General features: G+C 34.2%; 1 protein-coding gene across 3 annotated transcripts in view; it reads left to right on the top strand.

The window, feature by feature from the left end:
* Nucleotides 1–579: 579 nt before the first annotated feature.
* si:dkey-205h23.1 (AT-rich interactive domain-containing protein 3B) overlaps nt 580–11878 on the top strand; it is a 104887-nt gene continuing 93588 nt past the window's right edge. For all 3 annotated transcript variants that reach the window (XM_056478892.1, XM_056478891.1, XM_056478890.1), the window contains exon 1: nt 580–731. In XM_056478892.1, the coding sequence (XP_056334867.1) occupies nt 705–731 (27 nt within the window). In that variant the 5' untranslated portion in view covers nt 580–704. The remainder of the gene's footprint in view (nt 732–11878) is intronic.

The raw sequence follows: 11878 nt of genomic DNA, 5'->3' as shown, positions 1-11878 counted from the left end.
TGGTTCGAGTCCCAGCTAGGTCAATTGGCATTGCTGTGTGGAGTTTGCATGTTCTCCCCGTATTAGCGAGGGTTTCCCCCGGGTGCTCTGGTTTCCCCCACAGTCCAAACACATGCGCTATAGAGGAATTGATAAACTAAATTAGCTGTAGTGTATGAGTGTGTGTGTGTTTCCCAGTACTGGGTTGCAGCCAGAAGGACATCCGCTGTGTAAAACATGCTGGATAAGTTAGCTGTTCATTCCGCTGTGGCGACCCCTGATGAATAAAGGGACTAAGCTGAAAAGAAAATGAATGAATAAATAGGAATAAATTGTACATCTAACAATCAATATTTTAGATAAAACAGTAATAAATAATAATCCGTATTTTTACAATGAATCATTTATATTTGTTGATATATTCTTTTATATCTTTTGTTTTTATATTTTAATTTGTTCATTTATTATCTCTCGCATGCGCGTGTCTGCGTGCGCGCGCGCGTGTCTCTCTCTCCCTCTCTCTCTCCTTCTGTGTGTGTGTAGTCTCTCTCTCTCTCTCTCTCTCTCTCTCAGTGCGTGAGGAAGCGCCAGAGAGTCGCGGGCGGAGCGGAAGGGACTCTGCGGGATTTTGAGCGCTGATCTGTGATCGCGCGTCTGCTGCTGGAAACACCGGAGTACCGGCCACCGGCCACCACTCACCGGGAGTTGGCGGAGAGAAGTGCAGGATGGTGGACAACAACAAAACACAGATGGTGAGGAGCAACTTACTGCAGATGCGCTCATGTTCAGCGGTAAACACGAGTGGAGATCAGGGTATAGCCCGATATATGTGTGTGAATGTGTGTTTAATGAACTACGCTGCAAAAAAGTAGCTAAATTGTACTATTTTCTGCATGTTTGTCACGTTTTCCAGTGAAAACATCATATTTATGTTATATATTTGCGTCAAGTCGTTTTTAAAATTTCGATTGAATTCACAACTAAAGGTATTTTTGCTAAAATACTAATTAAAATAATTAATACACATTTTAGACATGAATAAAAATCGATTGAAACTCTAAAAACTTACAGGAGATGCGTTAATATGTAGCTGTAAACATGAGTGTAAATCAGAATACAACCTGTGTCTGTGCTCACGTCTGTGTGTTTGTGTGTGTGTGTGTGTGTGTGTGTGTGTGTGTGTGTGTTTACGTGTATATGTTTGTGTCCTTATCGAACTATGCTGCATAAAGTAGGTAATTGTCACGTTTATTTATTATTGTCAAGCATATTTGTCACGTTTATTAGTCAAAACATTAATTTTTGTCGTTTTTTTATTAAATCTCGATTGAATTTGTACTAAACGCTTCTTTGATATCCTTCAAATTAAAGCAAATAATTCGATAAATGATATAATAAATAAAAACTAAATTCAACCTACTTTGAGACAAAGATGTTTGGACAAAGCTAAACTTTGGGTTCAATGTGATCCTATAAATGGAATGTAAAATATATGGCTGTATTATTCAATATTTAGCTTAAAATTAGATTGAAATAACCCAGGATTTTTAGAGCAAACTTCAGTATTTTTCAGCTGAAATGCATATTTTTTAAAAGTATAATAATAATAATCAGATGTGTTTCTTTTAAATAAAAAAAACAAACAAACAAAAACGAGATATTCTTAATGCTGAATAAAAACCTCTGTGTTTGTGTCTCTTATCATTGACTTCGGTTGTTTTAAATGCAACCACTCTGAGGAAATACCATTTATTTGTGTCTTGTTTTCAATTACAAATAATTAATTTGTGTTACAAGTTTGTTTTGAGCAAACAATAATGATAATAACACAAAAATCAATTAAATAAAACAAATAAGAACAATTACATTAAACTACAACAATATAAATATAAAATATGCACAATGCGAAACCGTTTTAAAATTATCTTTTTATTAATCTAATTGTCAAAATATAATGGTTATAGACAATTATGATGAATATTCAGACAAATGTCTCAGTGAATTCATGAAGTAAATACATATTCTTAATATGTAGATTTGGCTGATTGTTTTTTATGTTTGATTTTTTCATGCATTTATTTCTGATCCACTTCTGCTGAACACACGCGGATGATTTATATATGAAAATGTCAATTATGAATGTGTGTATTGTATAAATGTCAACATCTGCGTTTGTTTCTCTCACGGAGCTTTATTTGTTTTGTTGTTGTTTTTTTATATTGAAATGTTCAGCAAAAAGTATTAAAAGTAAAAATGTTTGTTAGATAGATAGATGTTTGTTGTAAAATTAACCTGAAATGCATATTTGGGTTGAAAAGCTTTTAAAAATAATAATCAGATGTGTTTCTTTAATTAAAAAAAACAAGATATTTCAGTTTTAAATTCAGTAAAACTATTCTTATTCATAATGTTTGTCTTATTTTACAGAAAAAAGGTACATTAAAATGAAGCTGAAATGCATATTTTGGTTGAAAAAGATTTGAAAAATAATAATAAGATGTGTTTCTTTAATAAAACTGAGATATTTCAGTATTAAATTAAGTAAAACTATTCTTATTCATAATGTTTCTCTTAATTTACAGGAGAAAAGCAAATTAAAATGAAGCTGAAATGTATATTTTTTGGTTAAAAAGCATTTAAAATAATAATCAGGGGCATTTCTTTATTTAAAAAAAACTAGATATTTCAGTTTTAAATGAACTAAAACTATTCTTATTCATAATATTTGTCTGATTTTACAGTTGAAATGCATATTTTGGTTGAAAAAGCATTTAAAATAATAATAAGATGTGTTTCTTTATAAATTATATATATATATATATATATATATATATATATATATATATATATATATATATATATATATATATCAGTATTAAATTAAGTAAAACTATTCTTATTTATAATGTTTGTCTTAATTTACAGGAGAAAAGCAAATTAAAATAAAGCTGAAATGTATATTTTGGTTAAAAAGCATTTAAAATAATAATCAGATGCATTTCTTTAATAAAAAAACAAGATATTTCAGTTTTAAATTTAGTAAAACTATTCTTATTCAAAATATTTGTCTTATTTTACAGGAGAAAAGCAAATTAAAATTAAGCTGAAATGTATATTTTGGTCATAAAGCTTTTAAAATAATAATCGGGGGCATTTCTTTAATAAAAAAAAATATATATATATATTTATATCAGTATTAAATGAAGTAAAACTATTCTTATTCATAATGTTTGTCTTATTTTACAGAAAAAAGCAAATTAATATGAAGCTGAAATGCAAGTGCAGTAAAAATATCATTCATTTAATCTAAAAGAACAGCATTAACAAAATGAAAATCTAATTTCAGAGGAGAACTCAGTAACACTTTACAATTAGATTGCATTAATTAATGTTAATGCATTTACCGAGATGAAAAAATAATGAACAATAAATTTATTACAGTATTTATTCATCTTTGTTAATGTTAGTTAATAAAAATGCAGTCATTCGTTATTAGTTCATGTTAACTCACAGTGCATTAGCTATCATTAACAAGCACGACTTTATATTTTAATAATGCATTAGTAAATGTTGAACTATAACAATAATAATAATTCATTTTATTTATAAATGCCGCCTTTCTGGACACTAAAAATCACCTCACAACAAACATCAACAAACACACCAAAAACAATGAATAAAACATGGCCAATCATAATTTCAACTACATGAAAAGAGTTGCAAATACAGTACAAACACATCTTAAATCTAAAATAACATGATAAAAATAATCATGAGAAAGCCGGCTTAAAAAGAGGGAATTTAAAAGTTCCATAGCCGAGTAGGCGTAAAGATCTGGCTCCCATATAGTTGTTAATCAGCTGCGGGGTGTTGCCAGAGAGATATAGCTGGATGGTCTAAGAGTGCGGGAAGGGGTGTAGATATGGAGAAGTTTGGTGAGATATTGAGGAGCAAGATTGTGAAGTGCCTTAAAAGTGAGAAGTAATATTAAAGGGCACCTATGATGAAAATCCGTATTTGTGAGCTGTTTGGACAGAACTGTGTGTAACTCCACAACAAATGCATCAAATAATCAGTGGGAAAGTTCTTACTGTAGTATTTCGATATGTGAGATCTGCTTCCTTCATGTCTGTCACTGTGCTGTTTATCTGACGCAGCCGAGGTGGAGATCGAGGCACACTCTGACAGGCACGTGGGAACGGTGGGCGGGGAGAGCCAGCATTAAAGGCACAGGCCACAAAAACAACTACAGTGTGTTCAGAGCAGAAAACCCAATATTCTGAAAGCTATGATTAATAATCTGATGGGTGTTTTGAGCTGAAACTGTACAGACACATTCTGGACACACAAAAGACTCGTCTTACATCTTGAAAAAGAGGTAAAAGAGGTGCCCTTTAAAATCGATGCAATATTTTACTGAAAGCCAGTGAAGCTGATAAAGAAGAGCTATGATTAATAACCCTGCTGAAAAATCCAGCTTAAACCAGCCTAGGCTGTTTGGTTAGTTTTAGCTGGTTGACCAGCCTGGTTTTAGAGGGGTTCTGGCCATTTCCAGGCTGGTTTTCAGCCATTTCCAGCCTGGTCCTAGCTGGTCAGGCTGGAAAATGACCAGCTAAATCCAGCTGAAACCAGTTTGACCAGCCTGGTTTAAGCTGGACATAGCTGATTTTGGCTGGGCTCCCAGCCTGGCTAGGCTGGTTTTAGCTGGTCGTTTTCCAGCCTAACCAGCTAAGACCAGGCTGGAAATGGCTGAAAACCAGCCTGGAAATGGCCAAAACCCTTTTAAACCAGCCAACCAGCCTAGGCTGTTTTTTTCAGTAGGGAAATGCTGTACTTTTCATTGTTAAGTCTGGTTAATAAATACATTAGTCAGTGGAACTTTATTTTAAAGTGCGAGCAATAAATCTAACTGAATTTAAGTGAATATTTCACTATAAATGATCATTTGGTCAATGTTTGGCTTGTGTTTTAAACTTATTTAAGCAGAAATATCTCAGCTTTACTCATGCATTTAGGTAACGCTTTAGATTAAGTCACCGTTTATGTTATTTATTACCTGCCTATTATTAAGATATTGACTGTTTATTAGTACTTATTTAATTCAATTCAATTCACCTTTATTTGTATAGCGCTTTTACAATGTAGATTGTGTCAAAGCAGCTTCACATAGAAGATCAGAGTGAATAGGAACAGTGTAGTTCAGTTTACAGAGTTTAAGTTCAGTTGAGCTCAGTTCAGTGTGGTTTAATAATCACTACTGAGAGTCCAAACACTGAAGAGCAAATCCAACGATGCGCAGCTCTACAGATCCTGAACCATGCAAGCCAGTGGCGACAGCGGAGAGGGAAAAAACTTCATCAATTGACGAAAGTGAAGAATTAAAAAACCTGGAGAGAAACCAGACTCAGTTAGGCACGACTTATAAAGTATGATCTTATTTTACACCCATAATCCTAATGCCTACAGTAAGTCTAGCTTAATAACTACACCTAAAATATCCCTAAATGAGCTATTTTTCTGTATTTTGTTATTCAGGTTTTTATTTTTCCCAGATGTTGAATTGCATGATGGGATCTCGATCTTTCTTTCAACAACTTTTAACCTTGAAAAGGCTGAAAAAGTGACTTTTATCGTCATGTGTAATAGTGTGCAGTGCTATATTGTGTGTGTTGGTGTTGTTTATTACACTATGAAACCTTGTAATAAACATTTCCTCTTATTATACACACGTTTTTCTCTAGATATTATGTCTTCTATTGTTTTAAATGACTAAAATGTCAATAAAAGTCACTTCACTTGTTCAACAATTATTTTTAACCTTCAAATTTCAGATTCTCCCAATAGTTATATCTCAGACAAACATTATCCAAACAAACCATATGAAGATCCTCACCATCGTGTCTGTGAATAAAAGAGTAACGATTTCTTCCTGCTCGTTTATTTATTTACTACATGAGCACTGATCATGTTCTGTTTACCTTTTTATTTAGATCGTGTCTTTTCATTTGTGGTCTGAAGAAACTGGAGCTTTTTCATCCAGTTAAATCTGTTTCAGGATCATTCAGTCATTCAGTTTCCTTCAGCTTAGTCCCTTTATTCATCAGCAGAATGAACCGACAGCTATTGGTAGTTTATTAAGCTAGTATAGTTAATACTTTGATGATGTTATGTTTCCTACATTTATTGTGAGGATATTTAGAGCAGAAAAGCTCTTTATAATCGGTATATTTTCTGTCTCCACCCTGTAAAGCCACAGAAAGCCTCTGTCATGTCCAGATATTCATTATTTAGGCTTTTTATTTTTGTCTCAGGGTAGCCACAATGGCGGTGATACCATGCATGTTTTACTATCATTGTGGTGACGCACACACACACACACACACACACACACACTCTCAGGCATGTTGTTTTCATTAGGGGCCTCTGCTTTGATCCGCTGTTTTTAGTCCTGTTGTAAAATCGCCTGATTCTGACCTTGCTCAATCGCTTCTTTAGGTTTGCATTGAGATTTGTGCGTTTTATTATGTGTGTGTTTGTGTTTATTAATGCATTTTAACCTGTCGATCAGAGTCATTGTTTTTAAAGCACCCAATAAAGGTTTTTTTTTTAAAGCAGTTTGTTTATTTACTTACAGATGTAAGATGTAGGTGACTTTTCTTCTTCAGTAGAACATTGAAGAAGATTTTGAGCTGATTTTGTGGTCCTTGCTTTATAGAATGACAGTGAATGGTGACAGATTCATTCATTCATTTTCCTTCAGCTTAGTCCCTTTATTAATCAGGGTTCGCCACAGGGGAATGAACCGCTAGCTATTCTAGCATATCATTTACACACTGTTGCCTCAAAGCAAGAAGGTCGCTAGTTCAAGTCCCGGCTGGGTCAGTTGGCATTTCTGTGTGGAGTTTGCATGTTCTCCCCGTGTTGGTGTGGGTTTCCTCCGGGTGCTCCGGTTTCCCCCACAGTCCAAACACATGCGCTATAGGGGAACTGATGAACAGAATTCGTCACCTCAGAATTATAAGGTTCTATTTGCGTTCTGAATGATTTAGAGATATTCCATAGCAAACAGTATGTGTGTGACATTTGTTTTTTAAATAAAATATCTTAAAATGCAAACAATTTATAAAAAAGCATCCCATAATGTAAATAAGTTGTCAGTTAATAAGAATATGTCAATAACTCAATTCTGACAAAAATGTCAGATAGAATTGTGTGTGTGTGTGTGTGTGTGAAAGATGTATGGGTGTTTCCCAGTACTAGGTTGCAGCTGGAAGAGCATCCATTATGTAAATCATATGCTGGAATAGTTGTCGGTTCATTCTGCTGATGAATAAAGAGTCCAAGCTGAAGGAAACTGAATGACTGAATGATCCTGAAACAGATTTAACTGGATGAAAGAGCTCCAGTTTCTTCAGACCACAAATGAAAAGACACGATCTAAATAAAAAGGTAAACAGAACATGATCAGTGCTCATGTAGTGAATAAATAAACGAGCAGGAAGAAATTCTTATTGTTTTATTAACAGACAGGATGGTGAGGATCTTCATATGGTGGAGATTGTTTGGATAATGTTTGTCTGAGATATAACTATTGGGAGAATCTGAAATCTGAAGGTTAAAAATAATTGAAAATCACATTTAAAGTTGAACAAGTGAAGTTCTTTTCAATGCACATTACTAATCAAAAATGGAGTTTTAGGAAATAGGGCTGCACAATATATTGATTCAGCATTGATATTGCAATGTGTGTGTGTGTGTTCGCAAAAGTGGCAGGATATGCAACATTGAGTTGGGATTATAGTTAATCATCAATTGAGAAAACATGAGGTTTGTAAAATCATAGCAAGGTATAACCATAACCGAGTGAAACCTTATCAGTTGCATGTGTTTTAAAGGCATTTCAAGTGTAAAACATTATTAAAAACATTTAAATAAAGAGAATTTTTACTGATTTATTTATACAATGACCACTACACTGTTATTTTACGGTACTAAATTAAATTATAACTAAATTATAAAAAAATAAAGCACTGTGTATTCTCTTTTTTCTATGCTCTATTGTAATTAATTATGCAATTAAATTTCAACCCAACCAATCTAAATGAATGATTTTTCACAAATAGAGCTATTTAAACCATCTGGTGAAATTGTTTTCACAATATATATCACAGGCGACACGTGGTGCAGTGGGTAGCACGTTCCCCTCACAGCAAGAAGGTCGCTGGTTCAAGCCTCGGCTGGGTCAGCTGGCATTACTGTGTGGAGTTTGCATGTTCTCCCCGTGTTGGCGTGGGTTTCCTCCGGGTGCTCCGGTTTCCCCCACAGTTCAAACACATGCGCTATAGGGGAACTGGGTAGACTAAATTGTCCTTAGTGTGTGTGTTTGATTGAGTGTGTATGAATGTTTCCCAGTGATGGGTTACAGCTGGAAGGGCATCCGCTGTGTAAAACATATGCTGGATAAGTTGTTGGTTCATTCTGCTGTGGCAACCCCAGATTAATAAAGGGACTAAGCTGAAGAGAAAATTAATGAATGAATATCACAGCAAAGCAAAATATCGCAATGTCAGATATTTCCAATATTGTAAAGCCCTAATAGGAAATTTTCTAAATGTCTGCAGGGATCTTTTCAGGGATGATTTTTTCTGTAATAATTTTTTAGGGATTTTAACCTCAATGTGAAAGGGCAGTGGAGATTTACAGACAGGAAAGTATGGGGAGCAGAAATAGGGCAAGGCTCGGCAAAGGACCTCGAGCCAGCAATTGAACTCGGGTCGCCGTGAGCACCTCGGTGCTATGTGTCGACGCACTAACCACTAGGCTATTGGCGCCAACAATGGTTTTTGGCATAAAAGAAACCCATACAATGTAATTTTTGACCCATACAATGTATTTTTTGACCCATACAATGTATTCTTTCACCCATACAATGTAATTTTTGACCCATACAATGTATTTTTTGACCCATACAATGTATTCTTTCACCCATACAATGTATTTTTTGACCCATACAATGTATTCTTTCACCCATACAATGTATTTTTTGACCCATACAATGTATTTTTTGACCCATACAATGTATTTTTTTGGAATTTCCAAATATAAACCTGTGCAACATAATGTTTATTTCAATAACTGCATTAATATCATTCTTCATAAGGTGCATTTCATGCTCTCAAATGTTGTATTTTGACTATAGCTACTATGTAAAATACTTTTATTTAAACTCATGCATGATAGAATATTTTATTTAGACTAAAAAAACTAATTTGATCAATAATCCACAATGCTGAACATTCAGCTTTTATTGGCTTTTCTTCCAAATCGATATGCTGATTTTATTTCTGTCAGCTGCATTCAAAGCTAAAGTTCAATCTGTTGATAATTTGATCAAAGCTGTTGCTTCTGAAAGCAAGCGTTTATGCTGATTTAGTGACTTCAGCAGAATTTGCAACAGCAGCCAAATCAGTCAGTGTTTGCAAAGCAAAAATGCAGGCATGTAATAATCAGGGACTGGAGGATGTTGTGACTGATCTGCTGCAGCTGTGGACAAAACATTTGCATCTTAATAAATAAATAAAAATTATTAATTAAATGAATAATGCCATTCTTATTTTTTAATTCAATAAATAGAATAAAATAAAACATCAAAGTCAGAGTTTAGTCCGTGCAATAAAACTTAGAAGGAAAGTTTTAAATGTGCTGCAACATATTGAGCAAAATAATCTGCTCTTCACTTTGAATCTACATTATTCCCCTTCCCCATTGGCATGTTGTTTGGCTTGTCTTAAGGAAAAACTCACTTCATTTTGACTCATTATTTCTGAAAACAACCCAATATTTTGTACTTGTCCGGAAAATGCTGCTTAGTTTAAGAATCTGTAGACATTTGGACTAGAAACGAGACAAAAAGCTAATTTTGCAGAGTAATGTCCTTTTTGGACCCCATAGTTTTCGTTTACTTAAATAATCTTGTGTGTGTGCATGTTTGTCTCAATGTGTGTCTGTCTCTACGTGTGTGTGTGTGTGTGTGTGTGTGTGTGTGTGCGTGCGTGCGTGCGTGCGTGCGTGTGGTGTGTGTGTGTGTGTGTATTAATACAATTTTGTTGCACATTTTCAATAGGAATTTAACCAAGCAACATCAGTCTGCAATATTGCCTGTCAACTTTGCTCAAAAAGTTGCCCTGTGTCTCACCATGAGCATTTGATTTTTCCTTTACTAAAATGTTTGAGTGTGTGTTAGGCATAGGCCGGTATATGATTGTGACGATATGATAACCTTGGATAAAAATATCACGAGATCACGGTATTGGGATTATTACTGTGATTACCAAAAGAAGTTATTTTAAATGTTTGAGTAAAAAACAATTAAACCCAATATATTTTATTTTCAGAAACATTTAAAATATTTTAGACCAGTAGCTTGAGGTTCCTTTTCTGCTGGAGAGACTGTTGCCCTAAAAAACTAAATAAAGTAGTTGTGAAAAACAAAACAAAAAAAACTTTCATGTTACCGTATAACAGAACTCTTTGGCGTTTTTAACACCTTGGTTTTTCCAAACCGTGGTAAACCTTGAAACCGGTCTCATTTCTAGTGTGTGTGTGTGTGTGTGTGTGTGTGTGTGTCCATGAGTCCATGCATACATGTGTAGTTCTTTTTCCTCGCCACAGTCACCACCACCTTGCTTGTTTTGGGATCTGTAGAGCTGCGCATTGATGGATTTGCTCTTCAGTGTTTGGAATCTCAGCAGTGAAACTTAAACCACACTGACCTGGGGTCCGTTCTTCGTACCTCTCTTAAATGATCTAAGATGATTTGGCAGATCCTGGATCTTTTAGTCTTGAGAACTGATCTCTGGCTAGTTTGGCTCTTCAAACAAGTTTGCGAATCAGATTAAAATGTCTGGATGAACTGATCTGAGATCGCTGCGTGTGTTATTCACCTTATTCTCCGCGTATGAGCGGGCGCAGCCATTTGAATCATTTTGGCTCGAAACTTCCGGTCTCATTCACTTCCATTCATTTTTAAACGTTAAAAACAGCTCGTTTTGCTGCTTGGTGTTGCAAACTGATATGTTCTTATTATATTATTCTACTTTGTCTGTATTTAATGCAAACACTTGTTTGTAGACTAAGTAGTTTGACCGTTTTTTGGCGTTTATTATTCCTAGTCATTTCTCCCATAGACAACTGAATCGGAAGTTCTAAAACAATCGCAAAAACGTGCGCCCTTCCACATTGAAGAATAAGGTCGATAAAGGACAGATCTGTCGATCCACAATGCAATGATTGGCTGACAGCACAGCAGCGTAATGACATCATCTAATTAATATTCAATTATCCATGTGAGCTAAATGATATAAATTTGTGGTAAACGCTTTGTTAAATATGATACGCAATAACTTTTCACCTTTGTTATGGGCTGCAGGCTTTACACTTTCAGTATTTAGTCATTTTACTTTTACATTTAGAGCGGATTTTCTTTATTTTAGTAGCCTAGGCCTATTCAAGTTTCTTTTTTAACTGTGTTTTTATTAAAGTTTTTATAAGCATCGTATACAAATAACATTTACTTAGAATGTTTACAATCACAAAACTATTCAAGTTTCTTAACTGGCGTAAGGAATAACTGGCTGTTTAAAATTTATAATTAAACTAAACATCAATTATTTTAATAAATAATTAAAAATAAACATCAAATCAGCATAATATTAGCTGTCAAAGCATGTGCATGACTGCATGAATGATTATTCCTTAAAAAAAATAAACCAAACAGACAAGCAAACTGTTGAATATTGCACATGTCTATTGTCATAAACAAATTGTACTAAAGCTGGTACCTTAAAATAGGACGAGTTTGTTTTAAAAAAGTCCATAATAATAAATGTTTTCTTTGAAC

This window comes from Danio aesculapii, chromosome 18 (assembly GCF_903798145.1).
Source record: "Danio aesculapii chromosome 18, fDanAes4.1, whole genome shotgun sequence".
Lineage (NCBI taxonomy): Eukaryota > Metazoa > Chordata > Actinopteri > Cypriniformes > Danionidae > Danio > Danio aesculapii.
The sequence above is the reverse complement of the archived record's forward strand: the minus strand, read 5'-3'. Positions and strand labels throughout refer to the sequence as shown.